The following is a 12742-nucleotide window of genomic DNA, read 5'->3' as shown; positions in this document are numbered from 1 at the left end:
GATTTCACCAAAGGAGACTTTCTTCACAAAGGTAGATCAGCAATAATTCATACTCTGGGGATTTTGGAATGTGCCAAGCTTCATCTGAAACCAGGGCTGCCACCTTCATCTGAAAGGTGCTTTCTAAAGTGGTGTGGATATGTCCCAACAGCCTCTCTTTCTGCTGTCTCTCCTGTTGACCCAAACAAATTTCAGGTGTGGATATATTCCAACCTGTTTCAAGGACCATTCTATTGGTTGGACAATCTGATCCTTTCATTTCTCTTAAGCATTGACCAACTTGGTGAACTCAAGATCATTTAGAACCTCACTGGGAGACTATTGATTCCATGATTACAGTTTTGAAGAGGCCTCTTCTCTCTAAAAGCAGCATGGCAGCACAACTTTGGTTTCCAAAGTTGCATCTGAACAAATCACAAGACTTCTGGAACACTGTCCTTTGGACGAATAAGACCAAAGTGGAGGCGTTTGGCCACAATACAAAGTGCCACGTTTGACAAAAACCAAACATGGATATCAGCACAAATATCTTATACTAACCATCAAGCATGGTGGTGGAGGGTGGAGTGATTTGGGCTTGATTTGTAATCACAGGGCTTGGACACCTTGCAGACACTGAGTTGATCATCAACTCCACTAAATACCAAAGTATTCCAGAGTCACATGTGAAGCCAGCGGTCTGACAGCTAAAGATTGGCCAATATTGGGTTATGCAATAAGACAATGACCCTAAGCACACCAGCAAGAATACCACAGAATTGCTGAAAAGGAAAAGAATTAAGGTGTTGCAATGGCCCAGTCAAAGTCCATACCTCAACCCGATTGAAATGCTATGGTGGGACCTCAAGTGAACTGTACATAAACAAATGCTCACGAACTTCAATTATGTAATGTTGTAAAGTAATGTTGTAAAGAATAGTGGGCGAAATCAAATGAAAATGAAAATTCTTCCAAAACTATTGAATCTTAAGTTTTACACACACAGCGTCTCCATTTTGGTTTCTTTTTATAAAATAAATCATGACATGGTGTAATGTCATGTTGTTCATGTGAGGTTGTATTTAAGAACTGCTAAGGAGCAGATTTTTACTATGTTCTCATACATAAAACCATGGAACTCAAGTAGGGTATACTTCCTGTTTACATGATTGTATATACATTCAAACACAAACTTAGTTAAAGAAAAATGTGTTAGAATGACCATTTTGGTGACAGGATGACATAAATAGCCTCTAGTTTAGGTTAGGTTAGGTTTATTGGTTTTCTATGCCACCCACTCCCGAAGGACTCCGGGCGGCTCACAATAAACAGGGGGGGTGGGATAAATAAGACAATACAAACAATATTAAAAATCCACAACAGTCACAATTGAAACGGGGGTGGGTACTTCAACAACCCTCAGCCTGCCGGAACAGCCAGGACTTAGTAACTTTATGGAAGGCCGGGACAGTAGTAAGGGTCCGGATCTCCACGGGGAGCTCGTTCCAGAAGGCCGGAGTAGCAACAGAGAAGGCTCTCCCCCAGGGGGTCGCCAGCCGGCATTGGCTGGCAGATGGAACCCGGAGAAGGCCAAGCCTGTGCGATCGAATTGGTCTTTGGGAGGTAATTGGCAGGAGGCGGTCTCTCAGGTACCCAGGTCCAATGCCATGTAGGGCTTTATAAGTAGCGACTAGCACCTTGAAGCGAGTCCGGAGACCAATGGGCAGCCAGTGCAGCTCGCGGAGGATAGGTGTAACGTGGGTGTACCTAGGTGCACCCACAATCGCTCACGCGGCTGCATTCTGGACTAGCTGAAGTCTTTGAACACTTTTCAAAAGCAGCCCCATGTAAAGCGCATTACAGTAATTTAATTGAATAAAAAAAACTGTTGACATTTTTTTAACCACTGCTTCCCAGGCACTATTGGGGATTGGAAGAACTACATGACTGTTGTCCAGAGTGAAAGGTTTGACCATGTCTTTAAGGAGAGGATGGAAAAACTGCCCTTTAGGTTCTGCTGGGATTCGGGAGGATCCAGAGCCTGATTCCAGCTCCGTGGATGAAAATAATTTCCTCCTGTAAAATACATACCTTCAAATGGCGTGAATCAGAGATGACCTTTCAAGAATGGTCTTTATGTAATCTTATAATTTTTAATTCTCAACTCTGCAGGGACTATAAGACAGACCAACATTAAATTCTTCATTATTTTTAAAAATTGTACAGCATTTGTTCATTGATTTAGATTTCCAGAGCTACCTGACAAGTGGTGGTTTCAAACTTTTTTCTCTCCCAGTTCGGTGTCGTGGCTTGGTGAGGGGGTTCATGTGACTGAGTGGGCATGGCACACTCAACGTCTCTGACAGTAAGGTGGGGCAACACCTTTCCACCAGCCATACCCACCCAAACCACACCCATAAAACTCACAGAACCCACAGAAAAGTTTGGCCAAGTCTTCTAGTGTTCAACCTGGCTGCTTCTTGCCTCCTTCTCATGTTTGCTCTGTGTGCATTAGCCTGAGAAGGAGAAAAGCAGCCACATTGAATGCCAAAGCCAAAGTTTTTGCAGCGGAACTGTTCGGAAGGCAGCTCCTGTGGCTTCCTGTCCCTTTTTCCCCCTCCATCCTGCACCGAAGTACCTTTAAGACTGGGGCTGTAGCTCCCATGGGCACCATTTCTCTGGCACAACAGGCTGTTCTCATGGCTGGGTCCAGTGACCAGCCATGAGTAGGGTGCATGGGCAGCTCGAACAAGGCAGCGATGGTGGTGATGATCATAGAACTTGTCCTGTGACCATTGCCTCCATCCTGTTAACAGGCAACACATTTCATGCCGGTGCCGCTCGCACCCGGCCACCAGACCTGGCCAGGGGAACAGCCTGCTGCGCTGGAGGGATGACGTTGTAGCAGAGCTGCTCGGAATTCAACCAAAAATGACTGGCAGCTGTAGGCTTCCTGTGAAAGGTGGCCAAGCCTCACCATGCCCTCCCCCAAGATGACCAGAATAGAAGGTAGATGAGCGAGGCAGCAGGCAAGTGGTCAGAGAGTGGGTAGCGGCTCTGGGGCAAGGCCGGAGCTGGGGAATGTCTCATTCCCCATCCTGCTGAGGGGGGCAGAGATCGGGCAGTGGATTCGGGCAAAGGTCGGAGCTGTGGAATGGAACCACAACCTGGCTGAGGGGGTGGTGTATCCGGGGCCTCAGGGAATGGTGCATCCCTGGGGCCCAGCCCCTGACCTAAGGTGAAGGGTGAGAGGACAACATGCTTACTTACTTTTGGTGAGATGAGGAGAGCGCGCAAAGTGCAGAGGCAACTGGAGATGTGCGTAGATGGGCCACATGATGAAGCAAAGGCAACATATATAGGACCGGCATGGCGGAGTGAGAGTCGGGTGGGTGGGAAGGGGAAGCAAGCATTGATTGGGCAGCCAGCGGGTGGGTGGGGCAGGGTGAGCGAATGATGGGTGGGCGGGGTGAACAAGCGGCAAGAAAAATATGACAAGAACAAATCCAAAATCAACATATTTGCAACAGGTAGACCCATTTATTATATTTTCCACTTACCTAAAGATATATATTGCTTGATATATCATCTTAGCCCAACTCCTAAAGGGAAAATCAAGTTTGTAAAGGATTTTGGTTTTTTTGGGAAGGCTGACATACTCAGGATACTACAAATATTGGCACCCCATGGATGGGGTGGGGTTGAGATTGGGAAAAAAGGCATATAACCTATGTCTCATCAGATTATATTATTTATTATTTAAACAAGTTCATATAGCCACCCAGCTCATATAGGGTGCCTCCAAGTGTCTTCCAACATTAAAACTGTGTAAAACCCATATTTCTTCCACCTATCGCAGTGGCAATTGAACTGTGGGCAGTTGGCAGAATTAGCTTGCAATACCACATTCTAACCACTGAACCATCCTGAATTTTAATGCTTGGAAAAGCATAACAAGACAACCCCTGGAATTTATGAGAGCTTTTGATCAAACCTCTGATACTGAAAACACATATACCAAACCACCCAAACCACCTCCACCGTCACAATGATGTAGACCAGGCATGAAAACCTTCACTACCACTTTGGAACTGGGAGTGCATGTGCACTTGCCTGTCACTAATGACATCTGGGTGGGTGGGTGGAGCCTCCTGCTGCCGTTACCAGTTCATCTGAACCTGGGCGAAAGGGCAAAATACCACCTCTGGTGTATATCCCATCAAGTTTCTCCATGAAAATATCCATGAAGCTGACAATAATATGGAAATTATTTATCGTGGCCTTCTGATCCCTTATTGATTATGTTGGTCAGAATGTTTCTGCAACCATTGTATCTGAACTGATAAAGTTTAAAGTGCCAGCTAAAAGTTTGCCAGCATCTATTTGAATAAATGAGAAGCTACACAAAATTAGGATAGACAACATCATTACAACTATTAACAATTAACTGTATTGAATGTGGCTGCATTTGCAGAAAACAAGCTGTCATCACAAATCAAGATCATGTAGTTCAATTAAAGATTGCAACATTGCACAATAAAATAATTCCTTACATAGCCTGAAACATATTTCATGCAGTGGTTTTCCCCATAATGAGGTACTCTTCCCTTTGGAGGGGGACAATAATATAACAACTCTTATGTACATTTATATATGGAAATTGGGATTCAGGTATGAAAATAACAATGCAATAACATCGTTGTGGCTACATCTCCTATTGGTAAATCCATAATTCTTCATATAATGATACATTACAAATAATTGCCATGTAAATCAGAAGTGCTTTTGTATTTTTAAAATATACTGATTTTTACAGCAACACTTTTCTAAATTAGGTTATTACTCAATCGTGTTTGATGTCCTCCCTTGCTCATTTTTGAAATACAGAAGTTTTGCTGACACAATTATTGACTAAAGATCAGCCTTCTTAAATATTTGCGCACTCTACTGGAGTATAAGAACATTGACAAACCATTGCAAATAAGGTGGCTTAAGGACATGACATGAGTGACTGTCAGAGTCTATGTAGATAAGGTAAGGTAAGAAAAGAATTGCAATTTGTATGTTTTTAACATTGTAATTAAAACTTTCTCTTCTACATAGAATTTTTAGATTCCAATAAGAACAGCAAATTTACTCTTTGCAATGGAAACATTTATCAATGAAAATTGAGTTCATGGAACTAATGAATTAATTAAGGAAACTAATCTAATAACACACACAGACCTATAATTTTCCTTTATGTTAGCAGGATTCATGATTTTTAAAGAACTGAATTAATACAATATTGACTATAAATGTAGGAAGTATTGATAATTGCTCTATATTACATCAACAGCTGAAGCAATGGAGCCAGTGGATGAGTCCCTATATAAATACAAAGGACTCTATTTCATAACTGGCTTGTCCTCACCTGAAGATTTAGATTCACTGGACAGTTTTGAAATCCGAGATGATGATATATTCGTAATCACATATCCTAAATCTGGTAAGTTCAAAGATGTCTTCCAAGAAAGAGTAAAACTTGTGTCCAATGTTGTTATTCAGTTCCTCAGTGTTTTAGTTGCTGTGACGCTGTTGCTCTATAACCAGATTTTAACATTTAGCATTTTAGAAGAAGCTGGAAATGTAGGGAAAATAAGCTGCTAAACTTCTACTTATATTGTTTATATTTTACTCTACATGACTACATTGGTAACCTTGGCTAGACGCTCTCTCTCAGCCAATCTACCTCACAGGGCTGTTGTGAGGAAAATAGGAGGAGGAAGAAGTACTAGGTATGTTTGCCATCTTGAGTTAGTTTTAAAACTAAAAAAGGCAGGATAGAAATAAATGTGTAAATAAATAGCTATTCTTTTCTCATCCATCCATCTGCTTAATCTATCAATTTTAGTAGAGTTGATTGTCTTTATACATCTCTGAAACATTTGCTCTTCTCCCTGATAGGAAGGTTGGCTTTGCATAAGTTCAACTTTCTCCAAATAATAATGGGCAAACTAATTTAATTATTCTTTATTTGCAGGAACTGTATGGACTCAGAATATTGTCAGCTTGATTACTTATGAAGGTCACCGAGATGGAACTGAAAATATTACCCTAATTGACCGAGCACCATGGCTGGAGTATAATATATTCCATGTAGATTTACCTAGTCGCCCATCACCTCGTGTCATTTGTTCCCATCTGCCCTACTATTTGGTACCCAAAGGATTACGAAAAAGAAGAGCAAAAGTAGGACATATTTTGTTAACTTATGAGGTAGAGTGGGAGGCTGCCTGTGTTCTTTTCTTTTAGATCTGTATCTGAATGTTTTATTAAAAAACAGACAAGGGTAGACAAATAAATATTACATTGTTCCAATGTGTTGGAATCGCAAATTCTGAAGTGTGAGTGGGGGAAAAACACAAACATAGCGGTCTTAAAATCAGAAGGTTATGCCCAACAGAAACAGGTAACAACCAAACTGAATATCAAACCTCTTAAACTTATTTTTCCCAAGGTGACACACCCAGATAGATTGTAACATTTGGTGTTGCATGGCCAGTTGCTATCTTAACATATCTGGAGGATGTCAAGTTGAGGGATAATATTTTCATTACACCTCTGCTTTGGAAACTGCATTGGCTACTAGTTTGCTCGTTAGATTTTTCAGGTAGGACCCAGGAGGAAAGACTTTTCTTCTGTCGTGTCTGCTATATGGAAAATCTTTTCCCCAAGTCAAGGTTGGCCCCAGTCCTGGTGGTCTGCTGGAAGGCTCTCAAACATGGTTTTGCTAATGAGCTTTGAGATCCCCTGATAGAATGGAACCTGTTAGATGAATGTATGAGAGTTACTTGATGAACTCTCTGTACGCTTTCCTGTCAATCTGTCTTTTTTCTTGTTTTTTCCTTGGTTTATTTGACTAGGTATTATCATCTCTGTCTTACAGATTATTTATGTGCTTAGAAATCCAAAGGATGTCTTGGCTTCTAACTATCATTTTCACAAACTATCAGTCAAAATAGAAACCCCCAAAGACTTCGATATATTCTTTGAGAAGTTTTTGGCTGGCAAAGGTAAGAAGAATTTAATCATATCAATGTTTTGTCCATTTTTGTTTTAGATAAGAGACTATGGATATACTTCCATCCTCTTCCCACCAAACGCAAGCAATCCACTCTCTCTCCTTATATAACAAAAAAAAAAATGATTCTCTATAATACAGTAATTTGTGTAAACTGTACACAAATATTTTTTAGTAGGAAGAGTGCAGAAGAATGGATGGCTCCTAGGGCAACTTTGATGCAAAAGTGAGAAGGAGAGGCAAGATAAGGCAGCTTATTAGGGAGAGAGATGAGAAATACTAAGATATATTTAATATGGAGGAAAAAGTGGAGAGAAATTCTTTAGCAGTTCAAAATGGGGATGTTAATGTGATGGAATGGATGGATAGAATGTAAAGTTTTTAAAAAATGAATGTTAGTTAAAGAACCAAATACTCAAATGATATCACACGGGAAGCGATTTAAGGGTTGGAAATAGAAAGGAGATAACCAGTTAGTTCTTTCAATATTTGAAGAATTATAAAAAAATTAAACCAGATTGCCCCAAAGTTCCAAATAAGAAAAAGCAAAGAAACAAAACAATATGACAGCATCTTGACAAAAATCCCCCCATAACAAGTTGGAGTATGCAACCACATTAGTTACAACTCTCATTCTTTCTCTGTCCTCTCCACATTCAGTGATGTTAGGGTAGCCCCTCAGTTGTGCTCTCATGCTTTGATTTTTAGGCACACCAGGATCACAATGGAGGAAACTCAAGCATGAATAATGTAGAAAGAGCTGAGGTGGCAGTACTGCAGGCTACTTCTGTAGACTGCTGGCTGCCTGCAATTTGGCAGTTCGAATCTCACCAGGCTGAAGGTTGACTCAGCCTTCTATCCTTCCGAGGTGGATTAAATGAGAACCCAGATTGTTGGGGGCAATTGGCTCATTCTGTAAAAGCACTATGAAGCAGTACATAACTCCAAGTGCTATTGTTATTGCTATCCCTCACACAGGTGGTCAGCTGGATCATTGCATCACCAAGATGAACCTATCAGTGTTTTGCAGTTCGTATTTTGTATTTTGTGACTAGACCATGTAGATATTAGGATAGCCTCTTGTTAAACTATCATGCTTTGATCTTTAGGCCCACCAGGATCATAAAATTAAGTGCAGGACATTCAAGTATTAATCCTCATGTTTATTTAAACTCATTTTCTCCTATCAGTATTTTGTAGTTCGTGGCTAGACCATGTAGAAGGCTGGAATGCTCATAAGCATGATTTCAATATTCTTTTCCTGTCTTATGAAGAAATGAAAAAGGTAAGATGTGTTCATGTTGTGTAGTGCAATATGACAGCCATCAAGCACAGAAAGCTTCGGAAATGATAAGATGTATAAGTAACTTATTCCAATAGGGAGTAGCAGAGAAGACCACAGAGCCAATCTTGGTTATTCTGTGATCTCCTGGATGACTGACTAGATCTCTGAAGAAAAATAAATTTCTATTTCTTCAAAAGGATGGTGGAGGACACAGGAAACTAGAGTGCCGTCAGCTTGATATCAAAAAGATTATTAAAAGCTGTATTTGTGAGCAATTGGCTTGTCATGCTAGAATTCACACGATGCATGTCTTGTAAACGTGTTTAGCAAAACAAAGCTGATCTAATTTTTGATAGACTTAATAAATAAGGGAAATCCAATTAGCACAATGTCCCTGTAATCAGCAAAATGTAAGCCAAAGTCCCTCATAATATTTTCCTGATTGGGCTCAGAAGAGATTGAAAATAACTAAAGTTTAATATGCAAGATATGTATAATGAAGGAGTAATCTTGAGAATTCCCCAAAAATATCAACACAATTTTCCATCTTTTCTTCATTGTTATGGATGAACTAATATAAAGTTACATCAAATTACAGGATTTGAGAAGTTCTGTACTGAAAATATGCAACTTCCTAGGAAGAGAACTAACTGAAAAGGAAGTGGATGATGTGGTGGATAAAGCTACATTTGATAACATGAAGGTGGATTCTAGAGCAAACTACACATTCATGGCTCCTGATATTCTAGATTTCAGCAAAGGAAACTTTCTTCGCAAAGGTAGAGCAGTAATAATTCATACTCTGGGGGTTTTGGAATCTGCCAGGCTTCATCTGAAACCAGGGTTGCCACTTTCATCTGAAAGGCACTTTCTAAAGTGGTATGGATATGTCCCAACAGCCTCTCGTTCTGCTGTCTCTCCATGATGTTGTGCTTGCCTCATCAGCAGCCTACATTTGAGGAAGCCATAAGCCTTTCTTAGTTATACCAATGTTGAAGTGGTGTTCTTCTTTCCAATTCTGTGGGTGTAGCTTTCTGGGCATGGTGTGGATTTGCAGGTGTGACTTTGTGGGTGTGGCAGGGAAAGGATACTGCAAAATCGCCATTCCTTCCCCACCCCACTAACCTGCTTCCAGGTCCGTTCTCCTGTTTAAGGCAACAAAAGAAGATCACATGGTTAGGATGTTGGGTTGAAAGTTAGCAAGCCCATGTTTGAAATCCAAGTACAGCGATGGAGATTTTCTTTGCAAAAGTAGATCAGTAATAATTCATACTCTGGGGCTTTTGCAATGTGCCAGGCTTCATCTGAAACCAGGGTTGTCACCTTCACTTCAAAGGTGCTTTCTAAAGTGGTATGGATATGTCCCAACAGCCTCTCTTTCTGCTATGTTGTGTTTGCCTCATCAGCAGCCTACATTTGAGGCAGCCGTAAGCTTTTCTTAGTTGTGCCAATGTTGGTGTTCTCCTGTTCACCCACACAAATTTTAGGTGTGGTTATAATCTGCCCTGTTTCAATGATTACCACCTTCATTGGAAAGGCACTTTCTAAAGTGGCATGGATGTATCTGTGGTCTCTCCATGATGTTGCATTTGCCTCATCAGCAGCCTAATTTGAAGCAGCCGTAAGCCTTTCTTAGTTGTGCCAATCTTGAAGTGGTGTTCCCCTTTTCACCCTAACAAATTTCGGGTGTGGATATAATCCGATATGTTTCAATGATCATTCTGTTGGTTGCACCGTCTAATGATCCTTTGGGAGTTGGTTGTTTAAGCTCATACTGACCACTTCAGGATCGTGGAGACCAGTGGTAGGATTCAAATTTTTTTACTACCGGTTCTTTGGTGTGGCTTTGTGGGCGTGGCAGGAGGAGGATATTGCAAAATCCCCATTCCCTTCCCACCCCACCCCACTAACCTGCTTTCCAGCTCCATTCTCCTGTTTAGGGCAACAAAAGAAGATCTGCTGGGAGGCTGGGAGGCAGCGGGGGCAGGGCCAGCCTATTTGCAGGTTCTCTAAATTGCTCAAAATTTCCACTACTGGTTCTCCAGAACCTTTCAGAATTGGATGAATACCACCTCTGGTAGAGCTACAGCCTCTTCACTCTCTACCTTGGGTAATCTCCTCCACCAGGATTGCAGTAGGTCACATGGTTAGGACTCTGGGTTGAAAGTTAGCAAGCCCTTGTTTGAAATCCGAGTGCTGCTGCATGGTGGGTGGAGTTCCTGTCATTCTCGCTAGCACCTTGTTGGGAACATGAAAGAAGTACCACTCTTCCTGGAAACAGTGATGTCACTAGCTAACCATTTCAACCTGGAAAGGCAAATCTACTTATTTTCAACCTGGAAAAAAAAGTCTCTCCAACATGAGGGCATTGTTCTCCAGGTTTAGAACTGCCCCTCTAAACCTCCAGGGCCATATCCAATGATCAAAAAGCCATCAATCGTTCTCTGAAGTATTGGGCCAACGGGATGAAGTCAAGATCATTTAGAACTCACTGGGAGACCACTGATTCCATGACTTCCCAGTAACAGATACTTATGGCAGGAGAATCACTCACCACCTTCTAGATAGGCAGAACTTTGCCCTTTTATCAAGTCTTCCTTCTGTAATCCAGCTCTAGTTAAGATAGTAAGAAACAATTTCCTGCCCCAAAACTATAAATACAGATGTCTAAGAACTGTTTGGTGGAGAGGGAGGTAGCTAAGCATTCATTTGTGCAATGTTCCAAGTTAGTCAGGTTTTTCAAACTATTACCCTCTTTCTCTGACTCAGGGAAGCCACAGTAGGCAAGATAAACTGAAGAGTGTAAATTACCACTGGAAAACTTTTGATCTTCATCCCTACAGTCCCCACCTGAAGTCCTGAAATATTTTATATACAGTAATGTGAAAAAGAAAGCACACACTCTTTGAGTTCTATGGTTTATATATCAAGACATAGTAAAAATCATGTCCTTAGCAGTTCTTCAAAGTAGGTAAATGCAACCTCAGATGAAAAACAACACATTACGTATTACACCATGTCATCATTTATTTTACAAAAAGAAAGCCAAGTTCATGACAGTACAATTGGAAAAAGGACTGAACAGTATGGTTTGTTTGGAAAGGTTGCCAGGAGAAGACCTCTTCTCTAAAAACAGCATTGCAGCACAGCTTTGGTTTCCAAAGTTGCATCTGAACAGACCATGAACTCCTCTGTATATTGAAGTCTTCTAGAGTCATATGTGAAGCCAGAGGCCCAGCAGCTAAGGATTGGCCAAGATTGGGTCATGCAACAGGACAATGACACTAAGCACAAAAAATACCACAGAATGGCTGAAAAGAATTAAGGTGTTGCAATGGCCCAGTCAAAGTCCATACCTCAACCTGATTGAAATGCTGCAGTGGGACCTCAAATGAACTGTACATAAACAAATACTCACAAACTTCAATTAACTGAAGAAAGGTTGTAAAGAATAATGGGCCAAAATTCTTCCAAAACTATTGAATCTTAAGTTTTATACACAGCTTCTTCATTTTGGTTTCTTTTTATAAAATAAATCATGACATGGTGTAATGTCATGTTGTTCATCTGATATTGTATTTACTTACTTTTAAGAACTGATAAGGACCAGATTTTTACTATGTTCTTATACATAAAACCATGGAACTCAAGCAGGGTATACTTCCTGTTTACATGACTGTATATACATTCAAACACAAACTTAGTCACAGAAAAATGTGTAAGAATGACCATTTTGGTGATATGATGACATAAATAGCCTCTAGTTTAATTGAATAAAAAAAACTGTTGACATATTTTTAACCATTGTTTCCCAGGCACTATTGGAGATTGGAAGAACCTCATGACTGTTGCCCAGAGTGAAAGGTTTGACCATGTCTTTAAGGAAAGGCTGGAAATGCTGCCCTTCAACTTCTGCTGGGATATTCAGGAGGATCCAGAGCCTATTTCCAGCTCACTGGAGGAAAATAATGTTGATACACCACCTTCAAAAGGCTTGAATCAGAAATGACTTTCCAAGAAGAATCTTTATATCACCTTGTAATGTTTAATTCTCAACTCTGCAGGGACCATAGAACAGAGTAACATTAAATTTTGCATTATTTGTAAACATTGTACAGCATTTGTTTAATGATATAGATTTCCATAGCTACCTGACTCTGGGTGTTATACGTGAAATAGAGACTCACAAAGACAACATAGCAACATAGCAATATATATCTAAAAAAAATCCAAAACCAACATATTCACAACAGCTAGATCCATTATTTTATATTTTCCGCTTCCCTGAAGGCACATATAGCTTGACATATCATCTTAGCCCAACTCCTAAAGGGAAAATCAAGTTTGTAAAGGGTTTTTTTTTTTGGCGGGGGGGGGGGGGGAGGCTAACATACTCAGGGTACTACAAATCTTGG

General features: G+C 40.6%; 1 protein-coding gene across 5 annotated transcripts in view; it reads left to right on the top strand.

Annotated features, from left to right (window-relative positions):
• LOC116507441 (amine sulfotransferase-like) overlaps window positions 1-12439 on the top strand; it is an 87658-nt gene extending 75219 nt beyond the window's left edge. For all 5 annotated transcript variants that reach the window (XM_032215566.1, XM_032215569.1, XM_032215565.1 and 2 more), the window contains 2 exons: window positions 8926-9106; window positions 12143-12439. In XM_032215566.1, the coding sequence (XP_032071457.1) occupies window positions 8926-9106; window positions 12143-12336 (375 nt within the window). In that variant the 3' untranslated portion in view covers window positions 12337-12439. The remainder of the gene's footprint in view (window positions 1-8925; window positions 9107-12142) is intronic.
• The last annotated feature ends 303 nt before the right edge of the window (window positions 12440-12742 follow it).

This window comes from Thamnophis elegans, chromosome 4 (assembly GCF_009769535.1).
Source record: "Thamnophis elegans isolate rThaEle1 chromosome 4, rThaEle1.pri, whole genome shotgun sequence".
In the NCBI taxonomy this organism is placed as follows: Eukaryota; Metazoa; Chordata; class Lepidosauria; order Squamata; family Colubridae; genus Thamnophis; species Thamnophis elegans.
Note: the sequence above shows the minus strand (reverse complement) of the source record. Positions and strands in the feature narration are given on the sequence as shown.